This window comes from Pogona vitticeps, chromosome 2, assembly GCF_051106095.1.
Source record: "Pogona vitticeps strain Pit_001003342236 chromosome 2, PviZW2.1, whole genome shotgun sequence".
Classification (NCBI taxonomy): domain Eukaryota; kingdom Metazoa; phylum Chordata; class Lepidosauria; order Squamata; family Agamidae; genus Pogona; species Pogona vitticeps.
The window spans coordinates 58,854,053-58,879,141 of record NC_135784.1 but is presented as its reverse complement, the minus strand read 5'-3'; the positions used below and the strand labels follow the sequence as shown (position 1 = coordinate 58,879,141).

The window sequence follows — 25,089 nt, the reverse complement described above, 5'->3', positions numbered from 1 at the left end:
GATTTGGTGAGTCAGCTCCTCAGTAAGTTCCATTTATTCATATGGGCCTACTCTAAGTTTGGCTTACTGTGTTAAAGTAAGTCACAATTCCAGTAGACCCATTTGAATCAGCACCGTAACTTACAGAGGAGTTGGCTCTCCAAAGGCCCATTGAGTCAATGGGCTTACTCTAGTATGATTTATTATACTAGGCAAAAGGATTTTGGCCATTTTCTTTTATATTTACCTCCATGCCAGAAATACAGAATTTGAGATATGGGTCTCCAACATATATTGTGTTAAACATTATTTTACTACAGTATTGTATAACATGTGAAACAGTCCTTATATGTACACAATGTAATTCACAGGTGTGGCCTCCTTTTGGTAGAGTAATAATTTTAAAGTCAGTTTTTTAAAACATGTATTTGAGATGAGCTGTTAGTTAAAGCTTGAAGTGACTGAGTTCTATGAGAATTAATTTTTTAAACTTTTTTTTTGTTTAAACCATGTTAAATATTCCATTAGGTTTAAACTAGTGTAACAGACTTAAGTATCAAATATTTAAAATTGACTTCAGAAGAATATAAGTATGAGGAACCATGCCAGCTTTTGGTTTGCAGGACATGTTCTGTGTGACATCTTTTCCAAACTGCAGACTTAAATAAAAATAAGGTGTGAAGACGGTCTTCCTTTTTATGTGTGACCATGCTTATGAGAGAGTGTGGACTTCTTCAATTTGTTGGAAGTTCTTGCCTCACACCCAAATTGTAACGTGACCGTCTCCCATAGTCTCTGCTGTTGTACGTATATGTTCCTTAGGGGACTCTCTTCTGGCATAAGCCATATACACTTTATATGCTTTAGAATTCAACTAAAGTGAAATCATTCAGTGACTTTAGTTGAGCTTTGTAACACCAGGCTCTTCTTTTAAACATTATTTAGTTTTATCATCACTGCCATTATCATTTTGCTATTAATTCAGTGTTACAAGAGACCTAGATACTGCATAGGTTCTGAAAGCTGCAGTCACTTAAGAGTTCAAAACATTTTTCACTCAAGCCATAAGATTCTTAGAAAGGTTAAAAACTAATGCTAACGGTTTCTGAGTGACTTCTGTCTAGTTTAAGTGATGCCTCGTCGTGGGATACAAGCCAGAATTAAAGCTTAGTTATTGGAGAACGTGCTTTACATGCAGAAGGTCTAGGCTTTACATGCCTAGAGTCCTAAATTTAAAAAGCACTAAGTGCAAAGTGGTGTGGAAGGAAAAAAATATTTACCTGATTCTTTGAAGAGCTACTGCCAGTCAGAGTATGTAATACTGGACTAAATCGACAAAGTGATCTGGTGTGTAAGGCGGCTTTCCCACAAGGCAGTTCCTGAGCAGATTTCCAGCTCATTCTGAAAGTTTAGAGTCCCTATTGAAAGCTAAAGAGGATTTTTTTTTAGTGCTAGAAAAGGTCTGGTAAACTGAGGATCCTGGGCAAAGACCCATTTAAAAAAAATGTCAGCAGATGGGGATTAAAACCCCTTCCTATCTTTTTCCAGGTAGAATGGTGTTAGAACTTTATTTTTTACTTACACAGATAATCTGCTTACTTTTGAGGCATTTTGCCAGAATTCCCTGCTGGCACTATGTGTTAAAGGGTGAAGTGGTAAATTAGAAACTGCTGCCTGATAACACAGTCTGCACTGTCTTGAATTTTTAAAAACATTTATGGGCTAGTCATACCTGCCAGGATTACATTCATATTTTCTTTCCTTCCATGAGCATCTTTTTCCCCCTCATTTTGTTTTGTTTATTTTATTTTATTTTATTTTATTTTTTCTTTTTCTGAAACAGGAAGAGAAAATCCATTCTGGAGAGACTCTTCTTCATGTAAGTGTTATTTATGCTAATTAATGAAAATCGCAAAATATTAGTAGAGCAGCCTGAATGTTCAGAATCCAGATGTTGAGCATTTGCTGATAGAAAGAGAGTTAAAGACTTTGCAAAAAAAAAATCAAGTTAAATTTTGTGCTGATAAATATTTATCAACTTGCTACCCATTGTTTTTCACATTATATTGTCACTGCTGTTGTAATTTTTACCATTATTATTTATTTATTTTTACTGCAGCCCCAAAATGCTGTAATTTTTAAAAATCTCAATATTAAAGAGCACTGAATGTAAGGATATACCTTTTAATTCCAGATTGTGAGTGAGGGGGCAGAACAGCATATGCTGCTAATGGTTTCTCCCCTTATTCATTCTTACATCAGTCTGTGCAAGTCTCTATAGGGAGGATGATTTATGAGCAGAGACTGTACAATCAACATCTTGTTTGCTTGGTCTCAGTAATACATAAGTTGCAAAAAAGTGTTCCTGTGATTTCCAATTTACAGAAGTAAGATCATGCTGACTAGATGATGATGATAGCAATAATTATAATAACAATAACTGTACAGTCAGGAACTGAGTCTTCAGATTGACAAATTGCTAGGTTTCTTATAATCAAACTGGTAAGTATGACTGTTTCCCTCCTAGAAATGGATGAGGAAGAGTTACTACAGCTGCCATCCTATACCTATTTATGTGAATAAGCTCCATTAAAACCAGTGGGACTTATTCCTGAGTAGACATACATAAGTTTGTGCTCTTAAGGCTGCAATCCTAAATGCAGTTACTACTAGAGAGTAAGTTCTGCTGAACTGAGTGAGACTTACTCCTGAGTAAAATACCTTTGGGACTGTAAAGTAAAAGGTTAGTTCAAAGTAATAGGAAAAAGTACTGTAAGAGCTCATCATGGATTTGCTGCCGATTTTGCGCTTTCTGTTTCTTGGATCCTACTGCATAATCCAAGTTACTACTTGCAGAATTACTGTGTGTATACAAGAGAGTAAGTTAGCCTGTGGCTTCTGTTAGCATTAAAAAATTTCAAGCTCCTTCTGTGATTTTGCATTACCTGTTAACACCTTTGAAGGAAAGCGCAAACATTTGTCATCAACACCCCAGAAAACCTCGGCCACTTTAGTCTGTCTGCTGATGCCTGCGTCACAGTAGAGCTCTGGCGGTCTACTGATATAAATGCAGTGCTAGTAGTGACTCATCCTGTGTGAATGAACAAGTTTTTAACCACAAGGCTGTGCTAGAGAGTCAGTTTCAGTAGCTGTCAGTGGTTCATGTTGCCTTCACGTTTTACTCAGAGCAAATAAAGTATCAAGTTATAATAAATATTGATTGATTGATTGAAAACATTTTCTCCACTGTCCCAGAGTGGTTTTTAGATCACTAGAAAACAAGTCAATTCCTCTCCAGAGTTTTACATCCCAAGAGACATAGCACAAAAGGAAGGAAAGGATGGGGAGGGAAGAGAAAAAGAAGCAGCATCCACTGTTTTACATACTGCTCATGGGCTTAGCTTGTTTGCAGATGTGGGTAGTAGCAAAGAGCTCCTTTAAGCAAGCCCTTGGCTGATATCCCACTGAGCTTCTACTGAGGAGAGAGTCTCACCTATGTAGCAATATGAGACCATCCTGCTATTGTGCAAGTGGTGATCCCACTGTGTCCCCATGTGCAAGAGCGACACTTGCAAAAGAAGCACGGTCTTGGCATTATTATAGTATGGGACCAAAGTCAATATGTGTCAGAGCGTACCAACTTGGATTGGGGCATTCCTATGACTTTAAACAATAATAATTATGTCATATCACAATTTGCTCCTGAATTCCTTTTCATTTTCAAAGACTTTCCTCATATGTCATGAAGGGTTGCTGTGAGGAAGACTGAATACTACATGGGCACAGTGATCTAGTTGCACAGTTTTTAAGCCCTAGCTGCTGTGTTTGAAAACTCATTAATTATATACGGGTTCAGCAAAGACAGGACTTCATTTAGTTATGAGAATATTATTTAGCTAAAGCAAAATTGGCCTCAGAGGAAAATGTTGCCATTTTTCCATAACATGGAGTCTGTTTTATATTATGTTCATGTCCTGTGCCTTACTAGATGGCAAACAAAGGAATATTGGTATTGGGCAAAGATTTAGCAAAATACTGCACTTTAATTTTTTTTTTAAAAAAATGTAATTCAACTTCTGCAGTGTATCTTTCCATATGTGGCTTATCTTTGCCTAACAACTAGTTCATATATAGAATATATAGAAAATCTCCTTGCTCTTGTGGAGCTAATATATGAGCTGAGCTTTTAGAACAGAAGCTACTTGTGCAATGCACCTTCTATTTATAATTATGTATGTGCTGGGCATAGCCATTTGTACAGTGGAATTGGTTACAGACTTCCATTTCCCTTAAGCCATGCCCTTGTTCTGCATTTTAACTTGTCACAGAATTCCGCCTCAGGCAAATGTTCAGGAACCTGATAAACATCATGATGGAAGGAGGGGTAGGAATGAGTCTGACTCTCAAATGCTGGAGGCAGAAGAACTAGAGAAAGAGGCCTCTGTCCTGCCTCTTGGGTGATAGTCCATTCATCTCTAGTCCATTGTACACAAAATTAGATAACTAGATTATAGACATTTATTTTGTACCCTTCCTTACTACTGTGGTGTTGAGTACCGTCTTCTGGACGGCGACATCCAATGTTCCCGCTAAGCTGTGCAGCCGCGCGGCACTACCTTGGCCCAGTGTACCTGCAGCCAGTGTTGCCACCCCTTTGATTCTGGTTGCAAATGCTGCTCTTTGATTGCATTCAGTTTTCCACCAGCACTGAGTGGAAACCCCGCCCCATGTGGGTTCTGACCGCAGCCGGAACCTAATGGGCAGCAACACTGGCTAGGGGTGCATGGGGGCGATGCAGTGCTGCGAGGCTCCATGGTCATGCAGCTTAGAGGAAATGTTGGTAGGTACCCACTGGCCCTGCCAATGCCACTTGATGGAGAGTTTCCACATAGAAGCAGTGTATAAAGCGGGGTGCTCACGGCTGTCACTGCCACCTCTTGATCCAGGGTTCATAAAAGCCATTGAGTGCAGAGCCTTTGGAAACAGGAGGTAGTACCTAGGGTTTAAACAGCAGTGGAACTAGAACAAGGAGGGGACTGGCAAACCCATTCCTTTCTTCCGAGCATCACCTGTCAATTTACAGGTGAGTTGTGGGGAAAGCAGCTTTCTCCCCATTCTGTAACTGCTGTCAGACCCACTTGAAAAAAAGATGGGGCTGTTATCCACAGCAATGGTTTGTGAGAAGGGGGAAATGACTCTCACACAAATTCTTGCCTGTCATCAAACCAGCTGCCACCGCTAATCAATGAAGGAGTGACTGTGCACCTTCTCCTTTAGCTCAGCCCCATACCAGATGGATCTTGTTAGGATAGCATATCATGCAAGGAACCATCTATAGATACATCTGTGCTTATTGGCACATAGATATCTAATATACATATCAGATTAGTCCTGGTCAAGATTGTATCTCCAGTATAGCGGGACATATAGAATATTCTGACATGGTGTTTTTTTTTTTCTTACCATGAAGTCCTTGTGTGGGAGGTGGGGAGTGGGTTGTTTAGTGCCATCACCAATTTCATTTGTAACTGTAGTATTAAGAAGGAACCATCTTACTTGTGACCATTTTGCGACAAATACTACCATCATTCATTACTTTCTATCAGTGCCTCACCCTATGGAGGAACCAGCACTGCCCATCCGCATTGAGGAGGGGACAGACGTTCCGATTGGTGAGTGCAGCTAAGGTGGGATGCTTGTGAAGTGGGGGGTGGCATGTGGTACATAGAGCTTGATGCTGCTTTTATGTTTATCCATATTTCAATTAAGAATTAGAGGAATGTCATCTACAACATTATAACCTTTTTTTCTGTTTTCCTAAAATGTGCTGTGTTGGCAATGCCTATTCTCAAATTATCACTAGAAAACTTTCCATAGGCAGACATCCACTAAGCTTCTGCTATAGTTTGAGTTGCCTGCTCTCATAATTTTATCACTAGTCTAATGAATGTTTAAAGTTCAACTATACGGAATTACCAAAATAGGCACAATCCAGAGAAAGTTAAACATAGGGTCCCCCAGATTTGAGTATAATGTCTAACTCACTTTAGATCGTGCACAGTATTGAAATATGATAATTGCAGAGTCATAGTTTTCTTAAACAGTGAGAAATTGCTGACAACCCATCGTGGTGTTTTCTGAAAAGTTAATGGCCCATCATAGTGGACCTATGTATGTGGCCACAAAGAGACGGGAAAAATTAATTAGATGATCATAATTTACTAAAACAAAAAAGCAAACAGGTAAAAGTTCTTTTAAACCTCTCATGAAAAATGGGTTCAGGAGACTCCCCCCCCCCATGTATGCATATAAATGCCTTCCTTGTAGGTGAGTCCTGAGTTGTCCAGGACTTTTTTGTCCCCCTTCATAATGTTGCACAGACATCAATATTTATATAGGTTCTCTTCTTGAGCACACCAAATACATAGAGGGCAGAGAACTATAAATATAGTATACAGTGGTGCCTCGCAAGACGAGCGCTTCGTTTTATGACAAAATCGCATAACGACGATGTTTCCTATGGTTTTTTTTCGCTTTGCGATGATCGGTTCCCTGCTTCGCTAACCGATTATCGCAAAACGATGATTTTCGCACACCTGATCGGCAGTTTCAAAATGGGTAAAAAAATGGCCGCCCACTGTTTTCTGGGACGGATTCCTCACTGTACGGGCAGCGAAAATGGCCTATGGAGGATCTTCGCTGGACGGTGAGTTTCAAGCCCATAGGAATGCATTAATCGGGTTTTAATGCGTTTCTATGGGCTTTTTAAAATCGCTTTACGATGTTTTCGTTCTACAGCGATTTTGCTGGAACGAATTAACATCATAATGCGAGGCACCACTGTACCTTGTAAAACATGGCATCTTAAAACAAAGAAATCCCTTCCCCTTGCACACATAGCTGACAGGTGACATTTGCTGCTATTTGGTCTGGCAGAATGACTTCCTATGAAGCACTCTTTGTATGTAGCAGCCTGTTCATATCCACATAGTTTGCTAGTTCCCAGTGGAAAGGTCTTTTGAGTCTCTGAAGTGTGTATGTGTGAAAACTGGAACCTTGTGAATGGGGCATTGCACCTGCTGCTTGACCTCACAAGACATCTCTCTCTATTTTTTTGGTCCATACTCTACACTGTTCCTTACTTATCTTATCTTTTTGTAATTTGGAATTAAAGGACTGAATGTCTGCTCATTTTTAGAGTGAAACAGAACAAAATTATGCACTTGAATGTATCGCAGGTGTGGAACATAATCCTTTGGCAATAAGGGCTGATATTTTAAACACCTAATTTAAGATTTTACTATAAGTAGTTCAGGAGGTGAAAAGCTTTCTTTCTTTCTTCCTTGCTTCCTTTCTGCCTGCCTATCTGCCTGCCTTCAACCAACTCAATTTGGTAGCAGGAAACGGCCTTAAGCCAGAATGATGGCAGTAGGCTTCTGAAACGTGGGGGCAGGGGAGAGTGATGGGGTGGATCTTCCTCTCTCTTCAAAGCTTTGCTTGCTTGAGTTTATCAGCATGGAAAGAGAGACTATTTGAGGAGGGTGTGTGTTTGTGTGTGAATGTGATTTCCCCCTACTTTCCCTGCACAGATTAAGATCTCTCCCACCCCTACAGTTAGTTCCAGTCTGTATGGAATTAGATACTTTGGGGCTTCCCCATGGAGCAAAAGGATTGTAGTAGATTCAAGGCTACCTCCAGCCTACCTGTATCCCACTCCCAAGCAGCCCCTTTCGTAGCTTTATACCTTCAGAGGATTTAGCACGTGTATTAGTGTGGGACTGGGGGCTATGCTGCAGACACTGTCTCTGCAGTTGGAAATGTTCTTTGTCAGTGAAGGGATAAATTCCCACCACCCCTGATGTCTCTTGGGCAGCTGTCAGGGTTAGGATTGGTCTATAGTGCATTTGTACATGAAATAGAAGAAAAACGAGGACCAAGTATGAGATGGAGTAATTCTGTAAAGAAAGCCATAGCTGTGAGTTTGGAAGACCTGAGCAGAGCTGTTAATTACAGGATGGCCATTTATGGGATCATCATAAGTTGGTGACAGCTTGGGCAGTACACAGCAGCAAATCCTATACAGAATGTGGTCCCATTAGTGTGCAGCTAAGATGTCCATAGCTGGACTAGCTCCAAATTTCTCCCAACCTGGAGATGTTGGATATTACTTAAGATTACCCTTGCCATGGTCTAATTACCTGCCCTGTGCTCAGAGTTCTGCCAATGGAATGAGCATGTGTCTGTCATCAGTGAGCAGAGGAAGCCTGTGCCAGAAGAAGAGGGATCTGACATCAGAAGGGCATTTCAGCTGCAGTCAACAAATGCTGGTGTCTAATGTTGACCCTTACAGCTGATACCTCTTTTAGTTTGGATTTTTATGTTACATTTTGCCTTCAACAGATTCTCTGCTCAGAGCAAGAGGTTGACAGGTTCTGCTCCACACCACCATTCCTTTTGGGGGAATTCTATAGGATGAAGAAAATACCGCTCCTGCTGTGCTGGGGCAACAAACGCTTGTTGAAAGACAGAAAGGGAGAAAACAAAACAAAAAACAAAACAAAAAACCCTCCTTTCTTGTTTTGTCCTAGTGATAAACGACCACCTCACTGAAAGAATTCACCCTCACTTTCCTAAATGAGATAAGCTTTCACTTGCTCTTTACCCTAAATCCATCTGAAAGTGCAGAAAAAAAACAGGGGAAATAATTTTGGTCTCTGGATTTGGATAGCTCTGTTCTTCTAAATTTTACAAGGGAAGTCTGTTCCATTCGGTTTTTATGCACGCTGATATGCAGTATTTTACATTTTAAAAACCAATCACATTAATTCTGTATTTTGTAATTCAATCCAAAACCACTGTTCAAAATTTTCTTTAAATTTCCCAGAATATGGCAAAACCAACAACCCTTCTTGAAATTTACATAATTTTCTTTCTGCCTTTAAATTCCTTTTTGATTATTTCCCCAAACTACTTAAGTTTTGAACTTGCAAACTTTCAAAGCAGAAAGCTTAGGTTTTCACGTTGTTAAAATGGTTAGAGAATTTGCAGATACAGGGCAAACATTAGATATCATTAGACGTGATAAAAATGAGAGCTAGCAAAATGTATACATATACTGTATGCTAATTCATTGAATGAAAAACACTTCAAAACATAACTTTATGCTTTTAGGGGTGTCATATGGCCCTTGATTGGCTTTAGATAAAGGAACTACTGTAGTGATTTCTCTCTTTATTTTCCATAATAATTACAGAGCACACTCTATAAACAATTTTATAAATATTTTTCAGTTGATATAGTGTGTGAAATTTCAGAAATCTGTGGTGTGTTTTAATGCATGATAAAGAATGTGCCCCTCTGTTTCCCTTTATTTCTTAAAATTTTATTTTTCCTTTCACTAACTTGTTTTATCTTTCTTCACCTGATATTGTACAATCTGGTTTGGTTTTAACACTATAGCACATTTCATAGTTACTTTGTTCTGCATCATATTGTACTGTTTCAAATCTGGTTGACACCACTGAGTCACAGATATAAAAGATAGCATCAAAGTAGAGGGGGGGGGAGTTATAATTTTTTATTTCAGATACTTCTTGACTTCCGTTAATGTAGTGACATAATTTGCAAAAATTTGTGTTTATTTTAAGCTGTTATTTGTCCATGCTCCCATTGCCATCTGAGTCTCCCTTGTTTTGCCTTCTTTCTCTGTACTGCATGTAAATGGGGGAGGGGGATACATTTAATGTTAGTTTTAGCCTTTTGAAGTCTCTTCATTCTGTTGTTGTGTTTGTATAAATGTTGCTGCAATAGCAAACATATCACTTATCCCCATAGCTCCCCTGCCCTTTTAAAATTATGAAATACTGTAGTTTCCACCTGGTTATAATTCCGTTTTTTAAGCTACAGTAAAAGAATAGGAATCAAAAACACCAATTGTGTGTACTAAATGCTGAGTGACCAGAATAAGTGGTATTTATTGATTTTTTTTTTTGAATGGTTGATTTGAAGCTATATAGTTCTGCATGCTTCTGAAGTGCAAAATGCCCTTTGTGCTATTAACAGAAACTAAAGATAAGTAATGGTATCAAGATAATTGTTTCAAATTTTCTAGCATTAATTGCAAATATTCTAAAAACTGAAGTTCCCTCCCTCCCTTCCAAGCAGTAATATCATACTTGACTAAAGTTTAAAGTGTAGAAGTCCTTTCTTTGAGTATTTTGATTTGCAAAGCATGATACACAGCTGCATGTTTGGTTTCCATAGAGAAGTGAAATGCTTCCTCTGTTAGTCCACTGAAGGATTAAAGCAAAACAAAATCCAACCTGCCCTTTCTTCTCTCTAAATTTCAAAGGTTTGTTGGAAGTGCTGTGTTAAAGATAATTTTGTGGTTTAAAAACCTATTTACAATCACATAGTCTTCACGAAAAGCATTAGGAATTTTATAGTTTGACTTTTGTTTTCATGGCATTAAAAGTAGATGGATTCAATGTGATCCAAAGTCACTGCAGCTGAATGAGTACTACGAGTACTCGTATACAAAATATAGGCACAAAATTTCCAAACAGGTAATATTCACTAAACCTTATCACATTGTGCTGTAATTATCAGTGTATCCTTACAACACAGTTGGAAAGAGTAGAAAGGTGCTCCGATTTTGTACATACAGAAAGACACATGCTTATATATAACATGGATACACAGGGAGGGCACAGGCTTTTGTGCATTCATTTCCTTGCTATTGGTGATGCAGCTTTGCATTCTGTGCTACAGCTTTTCTTTTCAGTGCACCAAAAACACCTGCTGCCTTTTTATAGCAGTCTTGCCTATAGCTCTCCTACATCTTTCATCTTCTTTGGCCTTAAATAATAGAACTTCCCCCTCTTGAGTCTGGCCTCCTCCTTCCCCGTATTAGAAGGATTAAGGTGTATATCCAGAGACAGGTGGATGAGTTATATTTTAAACCTAGTATTTCACAGAGATATTCCAGAGGTTATGATTCAAAAAGTAACTTTCCCTATCTCTGGAGAGACCATCAGGTACTCCATTTTAACTTTATTTATTTATTTATTATTCGATTTATACCCTGCCACTCTAAACAGAGTCTACTCGGGGCGGCTTACAAAGAAGAATAAAACATTATAAAATACAATCAAAATAAAATCATCAAAGTATATGTAAATCAATCACATAATTATATCAGCAAATTAGAAGATCAAGATAAAAAAAAGCTAAAGAAAAAAGAAAATCAGGTGTTGACTGGACGGAAGGCCTGCCTGAAGAGCCAGGTCTTTAAATGAAGAGCCAGGTCTTTGAATGGGGAGAGGTCGCTGCAGTGGCATGTAGTTGGAAGAAAAGGAAGGACTGCTGCTTTTATTCTTCTGCTTACCAGAAACACTTGTTAAATTTATTGGGTGAACAGCTGGTTATATATCACCTAACTATACTGCCCCCTCATGTTTTGAGTGCACCTGTTCCAAAAGCATAGCTCATTTGTTACACATCATGGCTTCTCTCTAGTGTAGTTTCATGCAGACTGACTGTTTCCAACCCATTCAGAGCAGCAGAGTTTGTAAGGCTTGGGATAAGTTTTAATTTTAAGGTCATGGCCAAACCATCTAAATGGGCATGCTCAATCTCTCTCTCTCTCTCTCTCTCTCTCTCTCTCTCTCTCTCTCTCTGGCTCAGCAATATATTCTCACCCACCAGTTCATTAGCTGGCAGTTGTAGAACTCTCTTGGCCAATTTAAGGTAGTCATGATGCTGCTGGGGAGGTGGTTGATGAGGGAAAAGAGTTTCAAGCAAAATCACTGCAGGTCACATGCCATCCCAGAGGTCATCTAATGGGTACCGCTGATCTCAAACTATTTATTTGTTGTTGTTTAGTTGTGTCTGACTCTTCGTGGCCGCATGGGCCAGAGCATGCCAGGCCCTCCTGTCTTCCACTGCCTCCTGGAGTTTGGTCAAATTCATGTTGGTCGCTTTGATGACACTGTCCAACCATCTCATCATCTGTCATTCCCTTCTCCTCTTGCCTTTGCACTTTCCCGACATCAAACTATCCATAGCCATGCATAATAATAGCAGTGGTAATATATTATCTTAACTAAAGCTGCAGAAGAGAATCCAGGCTATCGATGGGCTATGAAGGGTGAGAAGTTATCTTTCACTTTGGACGTTGCTACTTTTGGTTCTTTTGCTTATGGCAGCAGTTTGTCAGTGAGTGAGTGATGAAGAAGACTGCCATAGCTGATCCAGTCTGTTAACAAGCATAAACAATCCTCTTGGTCCCTTCTCCTGCGTTCGCATCATTCTGGTGACCACTGTAAAATTACTTCATTTCCAGTTCCAAATGTGGGTTGTTGCTGTTGTTTTTAAAAAAGAGAAGCTCAAATATCAAGAAGTAGACTGTAATAAAGATCATAAAAGAAGATGTTTATTAAACAATAAGATTGTGAGCTCTTAGTAGTTGTTTTATTATCTCAGGAGCTTGGTCTACATCTTTTTTTTTTTAATGACAAAAGGTCTTTGTTGTCATGAAAATACGATACTATTCCTGAGTGAAATCACTGGTTCATCTAAACCTAGGTTTCTGTCCTTTGACAAGCAACACCTCTCCAAACTCTCAGATATGTTTTTGCCCTTAGTGTTTCTAGATGAGATACTGGGGGGAGCGGGTGACCCACTACAATACCAGAGACAGAGGCTAGGGTCTTCTGCATGTCTACCACTAAGCTACAGCTGTATCTAGGGCACTGGTTCTCATCCTTGGATCCTCAGATGTTCTTAGACTACAACTCCCAGAAATCCTGGCCAGCACAGCTGATGATGAAGACTTCTGGGAGTTTTAGTCCAGGAACATATGAGGACCCATGGTTGGGAATGACTGATCTAGAGCATCCACATGTTCTATTTACGGAAGACAGATCTCTGCTTGCGTCCTGTAATCAAGAGCTGTCCAACCCAAGTCTAGTTTAAACATAGCAAAACATAAGATGAGGATCAAGGGCATGTAAGTTGACCATCACCATCAATATCTGGCTGGACAATAGACTGAGCAGCCAACAGCCAGTCTTCCTCACTAGAGTGAGCTTTGTTGTATTTCTGTAGACATTATGATCACTATTTACTCTAGTGTGCACTTAAATACAGAAGATAGCACTTTTGTGCACATTTTATGCAAAATCTGTGCCTTCTTTGGATTTCCTTTTTGATTATGCATTTCCTGTATTTTGTTGGTATGTGAGTACATTAGCTCTATCTCATTTTAGGGCTGACTGTGTCAGTCGTGTAGTAAAATACCTTCTATAAGATACAGTTCCCAAGAACTGGTGCTGTTGGTATGGCCCAAAGAATAACAATTAGAAATGGCTAAATTGTTTTTCAGCATCTACCTATTGCATAGCACACATTGCGTACTGTCTCCGGCCATTTTGTGCAGAATTGTTCACATGACTGTTCCCTTTTGTTGCATGAATTATACTACAGTATTGGGAGTGTGTTTAAGAAAGAGCCCTGCCCAGCGGAGTAATACTTCACACTTGTACATCTGGAGTGATAATGTTATCAAAGCCACAGGAAGCAGGTGATCCTCTCTGGATTATTATCGGTCATTAGTCTTTCAGCTAGCTCAACCCCAGGGGTGTTAATTGAGAGCAAAAGTCACATTGTTGGGAACAAAAACAACCTTTAACGAGGCCATTTCTCAATTATGTACATATGACAGTATGTAACAGATCCTTTCCCTTCAACTGCTTCTCAATTCTATGTTGCTTTCCTGGCCTGTTAGATTATGAAAATAAGGGAAGTCCTGCTGCCTGAATAGTCTTGGTTCAGCCCTGTTATGATGACCCTATGAATTAATGAGCTTTCAAAAGTCTGTTGACTCCATAGGAGAACCAAGACAAAGAAATGCCTTTACTGAGTTTGACAGCAAGTGTGTTTCAAGCCCTCATGTTTCCTTCTGCCACTCATGACTGAAAACATGTCATTTGGAATGTTGTATAACAGAGAAGCTATTCACATAGTAAATTTTAGTCTTCTTTTAATGCTTTACCCATTTCTCTGTGGATTTCACTGTGGCTGAACAATGTGCGGTTGCACGTGTGGGAAGTCCATTTTCATATGCTACATTTTCAGTGTTTGGATGATCATATCTAAGCTTATAAAGTGAGATATTCACAAGCCTTTTACCTGGACACACAGTTCCTTTTCTCCTGCCTTTGCACAAGCTGTTATTAAACCAAGCAGTCTTTAATGAACTGCTAATTTATTTTTTTGTATCCAAAATGGGAAACAAGCTGTTAGTCCTGGAGTAAACCAGATTGGATGTCAGTTTTGGTTCCTAAATTCTTTGTTATGATCATATGTGAATTCACATATGTGGGTTTTGTGCCTGTGCAGAAGCCATCCTGTAAAGCTTCAGGAGAAACATTCCACTCCCCCAGCACCTTCTGCACCTGACCAGACATATGTTAATGGTTTTCCCTCAGTTCTTTTTCATCTGCTGTCAAGCAGCATCATGAGACAACACCAAGGCTATCCTTACCTTGGAATTCTCTTTTTCAAACTTTGCCTTTACATTGAGGGTGAACTTTGTCACATTCAGTATCGCCTCAAGAGGAAACTGATGGCATTGGTTTCAAAGATTCCTAATGAGTCAACCTCGGTATTGAAGCCTCCTGATGCATAGCAGCCATCCTGCACCTCCAAACCAATACTTCTCCTGGAGCCGGCTTCCAAAGCGTTGCACTTCCCACAACTCTGATTTGGATTCAGGTGACACAATACAGTCTCCTTCCCAATTTTTGTCCACTCCTGATTCAGTGGTGGGAGATTCCTCTCCCTTTTCTCCCTCAGAAGATCTCAGGGCTTATCCCCATCTACGCATGGCTCAGCATCTATACACCAAGGTTAAAAAGAGCCTCCACAGCCATTGTCAGACCTGGTCTTTGACAGAGTTAATAAAAATACAGTGATTCCATTACATCTTTCCATCCTGCCTACATTTACAGAACTCATAAAGCAATCGTGGGAGAAAAATCCTCCATTCCATCCAGGCATATTGAGAATTAATATAAAATGCAAGAGGAAAGTGTGAATTTCCTTTTTAAGGACCCTCAGCCAAACACTGCAGTTGTGGAGACTACAGTGGGGTCTCTACTTAAGAACTTAATCCGTATTGGAAGGTGGTTCTCAAGTTGAAAAGTTCTTATGTTGAATCTGCATTTCCCATAGGAATGCATTGAAAACCATTTAATCCGTATCTGCTCTTTTCCGTCAATAGAAACTACAGTGGAACCTCTACTTAAGAACTTAATCCGTTTTGGAATGGTGTTCTTAAGTTGAAACGTTCGTAAGTTGAAGCAAAATTTCCCATAGGAATGGACTGAAAACCAATTAATCCGTTCTGGCTGTTTTTTTGTTATGTAGAGGTGCGTTCGTACATTGAAGAATTAGTTCCCATAGGAACTAATACAAAGCTGGTTAATACGTACTCTACCACTAGGGGGAGAATTTTTTTAACCTAAGATGACCTAAGGTTAAAAAAAGAGTAGGAAAGTTTTTTTTTCCTGTTCTTATCTTGGATTTCTGTTCTCAAGTAGAAGCAAAATTTAGCAAATGGAGCTGTTCTCAAGTTGGATTGTTCTTAAGTAGGGACGTTCTTAAGTAGAGACCCCACTGTACTCAGTCAAGGTCTAGATCTTGCTCTGCTTCCAGCTCCCTCAACAAGGAAGGCTCTAAGTGAGGCCTCTTGGGGTGTAAAATCTATTCTGTCACATCCCTCAGTATGAGGATTGCCAATTACTGTACCAGGCAGGCATGTGAACCTACCATCAGTGCCTATCCTATTCCAGAGGAGAAGACAATCTTGGCTACCACCTTACAACAAGAAGTCTATTTTCTAGTGACCATTCAAATGGACTCGTCATGTCATATTGCTGAGTGCTCTGCTAAAGTCATGGCTGCGGGAATTAGTGTGAGAAGACATGCTTGGCTCTGATCTAGTCACATCTTTGATGACGCTAACACTCAGACAGAAGACCTTCCATTTGACAGGGGTGGTCTGTTTGATAGTAAAATGGAGGAGCTTATGGAGCATACAACACCTATGTACTGTACTGTATATGGGAATTGCCCTGCAACCATACCCAGCAGTCATCCAGACAGTTTTTTTGTCAGCTGTGGTGCAGAGCCTGCACATATACAAAGTACAAATACAAGCCTTGTAGGCACAATCGAAACCTCAAGCCTTGGAAGCAAGTGAAGCTTTCCAGGAGTCCTGACTGGGATCTCTTGGGTTCTTTGAGAGGCTGTCATTTGATCATTTTGTAAGCTGCTGTACAGAGATTTCCTCTTCCCATTCGGAAAGGCTGAAATGCCTCCCTAAGGCTTAGTGACTCTCAGTAAGCAGTTTAAGCTGAAAAATATTGGCATTCCCCCCTACTTCCATCTTGAATTTTGCTCTGGCCCACCACCAAAGTGAATCCTCTCCCTCCCCCCACCTGCTGACACTGAACTTAGCTTTCAGGTTGAAAGGACTTTCCCAGACTTTTGTCCAAAGTTACAATGCAAATGAGGCCAGTATGGTTCCTGTGTATCCCTCCTCCATGACAAGAGTGTGAACTACAGTCATCTAGATTCAAGCCCCAGCATCCCAGCCTCTGGGTCATACCAGGTTTCCTTTGTGATTCTAACTGTTCTCAATTTACTTCCATTCTCAGTTCATTGCCATTTCAAATGTCTGCAGGATTTTCAACATTCATGACAAGCCAGTACACGTATCAAATTGTGTCTGAAATCGTTTTCAAGATGTAGAACATCGCAAACCAGTTGCACACTAAAATTCTTTATAGAGTGGAAGGCAATTCATTGAGTGATGTGGTGAATTATAAAGAGAATCTGTTACATTTTGCATGGCAGTAGACATGGCTTTTCCACTTGGTTTGTTACAGATTAGTGTGAATTAGCTAAACAGCAAACCAGAGTTGACTTTTAGGTAATTTCAGCAAGATTCCCCATTCAACAGAGCACTTTAAGCACATGACTGACAGTTTAGTGAGGCATTGTTAGTGAATGGTTTGCTTAAGAGCCTGAAGATAGTGGCAGTGCATTATCATTAAGAATGTATGTTTAAAGAGCCAAAGAGAAACAAGAAACATATCATACTAATAATTTCTTTATGTATAGACATGACAAATCCTGATCAAGTGCTCAATTCAAAATAGGTGGAATTGGTTTGACTCCCCATCAGTAAAGCAACAACAGAATTTGGCCTGGATTTTTTTTCCATTTCTGGTTGTGGAAGAAGCATGCTTTTGGCTGCATTCACATACACTTCTTGTTATAAATGAAACTTATAACTTATTATTAAAGGCAGTTATAAATATTATAGGCCAAGCCCTTTTTCTCTGAAAGGAAGGCAGAAATCTGTCTCCAAGAAGTTGGTATGTTCTTCAGAAATAGAATTGCTCTGTTATTTTATTCTCCACGAATCCAAGTTAAATTTTAAAAACAGAAATTCTGTATTTGTGATACTTTGCTCTTTATTAAGAGGTAGAAGGGGAAAAAGCTCTATTTTTAACATGCAAAATGCTTCCAAGTATATATATTAGACTACTGAATGTTATCTCTTTAGAGACATTGTGCATTCAGTCAGTGGAATGAGCACAGGAAATTAAACAAATCCTATTAATGGTAAGGACAATGTCTTTCACCTAACAAAGCACTGTTTTGTTTTGTTTTTAATTTCCCTCAATACTGCACTACCTTACACCACCAACTTTTACTTTCCTTTGGCATTTCCTGTAATGTGCAACAACTGTACGTGGGTCATAGAATGAAGCTGGAGGTCTGAGAGCACGAAAAGGCAGTATTTCATGAGTCATGTTTCTGTCATAAATTAGAATTATGATAATATTCAGTGTGAATTTTATGAGGTGATGTGCATTGTGAGCTATAAAAACAGAGCTTGGCACAGGAAAGTAAGAATAACTTTTAAGACTTCAGAGCTACTTTAGTTGTGTCCAGAAATCACAGAGCCAGTTCAGATTACCCTAAGATAACCCCTACTGAGTCTTAGTGTTGTGATGTGTAAAAAAAGTTGCTTCTTAATTAAAAGGAGCTCATAGCGTCTGCCTCAGGCCGAACTAATACCTGTTTCCTGTTATTCAGGGAACAAAGAGTAGGCAATAGTTCTTTTGATCAAAACCATGCTAACCTTGTTAACTTAACCCAGATTCTGGCATGCCTTTTAAATTAATTTTTAATAACAGTCCTTGTGAGGTGTCTATTATTTTATCCAGGGTTGGCTCAATACCGAGCCACTACCCAGGTAACCTTTTACCCATGCTTGCTATTAAGAGTCTTTCCTCTCGCCTAAGCACTTGATATTTCCCAGAAAACTGGGTTTTTGTACAAGAGGCCTTGACTTAAATATGATCCTCAACAGGCAACTACTTAGCTTCTCACCTGCCTGAAACAGCGTAACAAGGCCCTTTCCCCTCTTCACTTCCTTTGAATGGGAAAAAGATGGGGAACGTATATTTTTCCACTGAGTTATGCAGGTTCTCTTCCAAATTCCTTAATATGACTCACAAATGGGAATTATGTGCCACTGAGGTACTTGCATTTTGGATATGTTTCATGCTAGATGCCAAAAAAAAAAACACCTGTATCTCCACTCTGCTTTTTTCAGTTATCTTCTGTTTGATAAACATTTCTACTGACTATTCAAATTGACGATCTATTGTGTTCTGTATTTTAACTTGCTTTTGTTTAAAATGGGTATGAGAATTCAGTCCTATTGATAGATTTGAAATCATGCTTAGAGGAAGAGGTATAAGTTTGCTATTCTTACTTCCCTTGCTGAAGCTATAATTGGCATTACGCGTTATGTATTGGATGTTTGTTCTCTATTGTATCAGCCTACCAGCTCTATTTATAACACTGCAGTTGCCATATTAAACTGCATCTTCGGAACAAATTGTTGGATTTGTTTCTATTACCTGGCATTCTCTGTTGCTTATTTCATATGTTATTTCAAGTACATTCAGAAAGATTAATTTAACATGCACTCCTTTCTCCAGATAACATAACCAAGAAAGAGCTCTAAAACATTTTTTATGAGGGCTCAGCACAGTGTTTCAAATGTTTATCTAAGATGCTGAGATACTTAAGGCGAGTTCACAATTGCCTTGCCCCAAATTTGGCTTGGAAAGGTTTTCATCTGCATGGGTACACTGATGCATATCTCTTTCAGAATCATGTTCCATTTGCAGATTTCCTGGTCCGCTAACGTCAGCTCTAGTTGCAGGTCATTGCCATACAAGTAAAATCTGTTTACAGATCAGAAAGCAGCAAATTAGTTCCAGGCTTCCAGTGCAACAGTACAAGTTATGTTTTTGCAGCAATACATAAATAAACCAAATAGAAGATGTTGCAGTCTTTAATACATGTTCTGGTTTGGGTAAAGCCAAGGAATATCTTAAGACGCTTTTACTGATAAATCACAGTATAAAGATAAGACAGTCTAATATATTCTTAGTTGTAAGCAATACTTTTTTTAAATCATTAAGTGTTTAGCCCCTAAATCATGTTTCTATCAATGTTCTATTTTGAATTTTATTTTATTCTCTCATCTAGCTCTGTACCAAAAGTAGTGGGAGGTTGTTCATGTGTAAATGCCCTGCTCAGAATTACAGTGGTACCTCGATTTAAGAACTTAATCCGTATTTGGACTGCGTTCTTAAGTTGAAACGTTCTTAAGTCGAAGCACCATTTCTCATAGGAATGCGTTGAAAACTATTTAATCCTTATCTGCTGTTTTTCGTTCTTAAGTCGAGGCATTAGTTCCCATAGGAACTAATGCAAAGCTGGTTAATCTGTATCTACCACTAGGGGGCGATTTTTAAATTATTTTTTTTCTTCTTTTGACCTAAGGCCAAAAAAAGGGCAGGAAATGTTTTTGTGGGGTGTTTTTTGTGTGTGGGTTGTTTTTTTTTTTGGTTCTTAAGTCTAGGCTCCGTTCTCAAGTTGAAGCAACTTTTTGCAAACAGAGCCATTCTTAACTCGAATCGTTCTCATGTAGGGACGTTCTCAAGTCTAGGTACCACTGTATCGTGCAAGATAGAAAAAGTAATGGGCCACATTAATAGTGGAACCTTTCATACACACAATTGAGTGCGAGCTCGCTGTGCTTAGAGAAAATTGGAAGGTTCAACACAAAACAAGGAGAATAGATTACAGTGGACCCTTGACTTACAGACGGCTTGACTTACAGACTTTTTGAGTTACAGACTTCTCTGGCCGCAAAATTTAGGTTTGACTTGCAGACTGAGATTTGACTTACAGACCAGAAAAAAACCAAAATGGAACAAAAACGGCCTGTTACGGGATTAATCAGCTTTCAATGCACTATAGGTCAATGGAGACTTGACTTACAGACTTTTTGACTTGAGAACCGCCTTCCAATACGGATTAAGTTCTCAAGTCAAGACCCCACTGTAACTCATCTGTCTTCAAATCTGTAAAAGAAGGAGCATGCAGAAATTAGCATAACCCTGGCGAGCCATGTATGTCTCCTTCCACAACATAGGGACATTTACTTCCATATTCCAGTGCAAATGGTGTACCACCTCCCACAACTACTCTGTATAGATCTTCCGATTGTCCATGGCTCATTAACCTAGGAAAGCTTCTCTGGATGAAATGATTAACCTTTTTCTTTGGATGAAATCTTATCTTTCCTTTTTTTAAAAAATTCATCAATTCTGATAAATACTCAATAGTGTTTAGTGTATATTAAATTGGTTCATATTTTGTTAATTTTTTCATGTGGCATCTTAAATGAAGAGTGGTGTTAATAAGGCAGAGTGTCCTTTGAGGCTTTACTTTGCTTAGAGATTTATGCAAAGCAAATTGGATCAGCGTCTGTTTTGTTAATTAACAAGCCATTGCTGTGGCAAAGGGTGCAGTTCTGTTGCACACAACAGTGACTCAACACCTATTCATTTTGAAATCCTAATTTGATGCTAAAGTGGCAGCAAGGGAAAATGCCCAAACTCTGCTAATAGAAAGGTTAATTTAGACAAAGCATGGGTTAAAATAAATTTCATGTTAAAATAAATAAATAATGATGAAGTAACAGTGTCAGATTTTCAGCAGTAGGCAACTATCATTTACAAGATGAGCTAAACTGGTATAAAACTCTGACCACAGTGATAGGGAGGTACCTGCTACGTACCTAAACAGGATTTGATCCCAGCTGATTTCCTGGTCATAGCTGTGGTGCAGAGCTCTTGGAAATCTGGGATTACACTGATAATGGGAAGGACCTCAAAGCTACACTCAGTCCCTAGGTTTGTCCTAGACATTTCCCATCTCCTTTGCAACCTCCTCCCCTTCTCCCATGCATACGACTTCTTCCTTGCTCCTTTAAGCACTTTCACTGCTTCCCCTACGCTCACTCTGAGAACACACCTCCTTGGCCTCTCCAGCCACCCTGCTCATCTACTACTTACATATTTTGCACTGTGATCTTCCAGACTCAAATTCTTTACCAAGAAGACTTAGGGGAAAGTTTATTGGAGAAACACAGTGTCTTGATCCTCCCCCCCCCCTTCTTCAGATAAAAGGTAGCTCTGAGAGAGGAGGAGCAGTGACTCAAGCACAGTATTTGCAGTACATCAACTACTAAGCATTCAAAAGCTAGACTAGGCACAATTTTCATGTTGTTTCAGTCATGGAAAGGGGAGTCATGAAGTCTCCCTCCAGTTTCTGTTCCTGCTGTGCTGAAAAGAAATTGGTCCTGATCCTATTTGTTACACCTGCCAGCGTAGTGGTATCAGTGTGACTTTTAGCCTTGAATTTTTGCAGGTTAAGCATTGGCACTGGCATTTCTATTGCCAGTTCTGACATCTCACCTTGTGACAATTTGTCATAAAAAGTATGCTAATGGTGTTACATTGGTAGGCATAAGGAACAGAATGTTGGCCACTGTCACAGCGTACCATATTGTCAAATTTCACTGCTCTTTTTTAGAAGTGCCCCTTAACTCTGCCCAAGCCACAGAGGTGCTGCAGCTTTAACATGGGAAAATACCTTAGTGAATTTGCCATTAGTGCAATGAATTAGGCTTTATTTATTAGAATATAGCAACTGCCTATCCACAGTACATAGGAGCCTGAAATGCTAAATTCACACTGGTCAAAAGATCCCTCAGACATGTTAAAGAAAAAGGGCATGGGAATATTTATGATCAAATTGTGAATCAGGCATAACTAACCTTGTTAGCTGCATCTTTCCTGCGCATGTGTATTTCTGTACTGACTTCAAAAAGTGGATGGCTTCAAGGAAAATACTGTTTTGTTCTCAGCTCTGCATAATGCGTTCTCATAAGTGGTACCCACTGAGCAGGACCGATCAAGTAACCCTGTTAATAAAACTGAATATTGAACTCCTTTCTTTATAGAAAACAAAAATATGGCGACAAAGGAAAAACTGCAGTGCTTGAAAGATTTCCATAAGGACATTCTCAAACCATCCCCCGGCAAAAGCCCTGGGACACGTCCTGAGGATGAGGCCGAGGGGAAGCCACCACAACGTGAAAAGTGGGCCAGCAAGATCGACTTTCTCTTGTCTGTGGCTGGAGGATTTATTGGATTAGGCAACGTCTGGCGGTTTCCGTATCTCTGCTATAAAAATGGCGGAGGTGAGTATTGTGTTCATAATTTTGGAGTGGGGCAGTTATGGGGAATTTTGGAGAGTGCATGAGAACATAGGTCTAGTCTAGAAATTTATTCAGTCAAAAGTTCACCTTGGATGCTTCCATTATAATGATGTTGATGATGATGATGATCTACCGCTTCTGCGATTCTGTGCAATGCAACAGTTGTTTATACTTCCTTTATCAAATGTTGTATCATAAAATAGTCACTAAGTTGTATAAAACAGATATGTTAAATGGGAAAACATTTCTAGCTACTGATAATAAAATAATCTAATCTTCCTGCTCCATAAAAGGAGGTCTGTTCTGTTGTAAACCCATTTTTAAATCTCAAAATAGGGATTTTTGTAACATCTTTAAAATCGGATTATTAATGCTTGTTGTCGTGAAACAGTTTCATAACATGCTGACAGAAGGGTGTGGGAAAGATTCTGTAATAATATCTCTAGAACATCAGCTGCTGTATTTTTAAAAAAATCTGTGAGTTATAAAATATTTCTAATATGTGTTTTTCATTCCTGCAGGTGCATTTCTCATACCTTATTTCATTTTTCTGTTCGGGGGTGGTCTTCCTGTGTTTTTTCTGGAGGTGGCACTAGGACAGTATACCTCCGAAGGAGGAATTACATGCTGGGAAAGGATTTGCCCTATTTTCACTGGTTAGTTGTTTACTTGCTACTCTCTCTATACTTTATTCTTAAGTTTCTGAAAGTACTCTGCTGTGATTTGGGCTTAAGCAGAGAAAGTGAGTGTGCAGTTGTGCAGATGGAGCAGACACAGTTCTCAGTAGCTTTTGTGAAAAGTGTTTTACTGTTCTTATAAACACTTATGTTTAGAATGGGAAGAACTGTCAATATTGCTTTTTTCCCAAATTTGTTAACCATTGATGAATGTGAAGTAGCTTCTCAAATGTCTTGGCTGTGTGTTTATACCAGGAAAATGCAGAATGACAGCCGTGATCTAAGAATAGCTCAGTGCTTATAAAGGAACTGGTATATTCACAGGTCATTAAGTTGTTCCAGGACAACGTATGGTTTCATAAAAGATTTGCCAGATTAGACCTTTTGTTGTTGGCTTTTTGTTTTTTAGTTTCAGGGTTTTTGTTTTTTTTGGTCTCTCAAAATAGTTGAAAATAAAGCATGATTAAAATCAGTAGGACTTCATCCCAAATAAATGAAGTTAGGATTGGGATGATAGCTAAAGTGTTATACCAATATGCACTTGATTAGTACCTTGCAGGCCATTTTGAGCTATGGAGAACATGACCTTACGTGCCAGTGACCCTGTGTCTGCAAACAAGGCATTATTTTTTTTTAATGGTCAAGCACTGATATCAGAGTTAAACATTGATTGTTGTTTTAGAGATAGCAGGGCATGAGACCTTTCAAAAAGCAAGTAAGACAACAAGGGCAAGAGATGTGTGCATAAATTATAGCTTTTACTTCATTGACTTTTTCCAGCAAACTTTTGACCTTTTTGTCGTACCCAACACGTACGCTTGTCAATGAGAAGACTGCTGTAGTTTACTATTGCTGCATCCCCTACTGTTTGTGACATTGAGGCTGTGATCCTATATGTACTTACTCAGAAATAAATCCTATTAGATTTAATTATGCTTATTTATGAGTAGCAATACAGGATTGCACTGTAAGGGTTATGCCAGCTGTCTGAAAATAAGCTCCATTTGCATTCAGTGGGGTTTATATCCCAGTAAATACTGAATTTGACCCAACTCCAGGAGGCAGTGGAAGACAGGAGGGCCTGGCGTGCTCTGGTCCATGGGGTCACGAAGAGTCGGACATGACTTAATGACTAAACAACAACAACTACATACTGAGTAGTGAGAGTCACTAAGGTATAACAGGTGAAATGTCAGACCAGGGCTCAGGAGACTGTGGAAGTACTTTACTTTATTGGTTGATTGCTTAAAACCATAGGTCATTGCAATGTATCAACGACAGCATCAAACATATGTAACACTGTCATATCACAATTTCGCTTTTTTTTTTTTTTAAAAAAAAGAAAAAGTATGACTTTCCTTCTTCTTTAGGATTTTTGAAGCTTGGCACGAATCTTCTTTGCTGCCAGGGCAAATTTTGCTACTTGGTGGGTAGTGATTACATCCCTGCCCAATTAGCATACAAAGTTGATCCAAGGGAGGGGTGTCACACAAAATTCTAAGTATGCCTGCAAGGAATTTGCTCCTGGGGTGATCATATAAGGGACATCTTAACAAATAATGAGAAAAATCTTCAACTTCTACTGATCCACATATACAGAGCCTTTGATCAAAAGCGACATTTTTATATCTTCCTATTATTATGGCTGTTGGCATACACTGAAAGTGCAGAGCTATGAACTTTTTTCTTAGAGGGGCTGAGGTTAAA

At 39.2% G+C, this 25,089-nt stretch overlaps 1 protein-coding gene across 5 annotated transcripts in view; it reads left to right on the top strand.

Moving 5' to 3' along the window:
- SLC6A6 (solute carrier family 6 member 6) overlaps positions 1 to 25,089 on the top strand; it is a 71,016-nt gene that overhangs the window by 9,151 nt on the left and 36,776 nt on the right. For 2 of the 5 annotated variants that reach the window (XM_072989510.2, XM_078385241.1), the window contains exons 2-4: positions 1,823 to 1,858; positions 22,448 to 22,687; positions 23,227 to 23,361. In XM_072989510.2, coding sequence (XP_072845611.1) covers positions 22,459 to 22,687; positions 23,227 to 23,361 — 364 coding nt within the window. In that variant the 5' untranslated portion in view covers positions 1,823 to 1,858; positions 22,448 to 22,458. Of the gene's footprint in view, positions 1 to 1,822; positions 1,859 to 2,364; positions 2,482 to 5,585; positions 5,652 to 22,447; positions 22,688 to 23,226; positions 23,362 to 25,089 lie in introns of those variants that run through there. The other 3 variants (XM_072989506.2, XM_078385240.1, XM_072989508.2) reach the window with 3 other exon arrangements.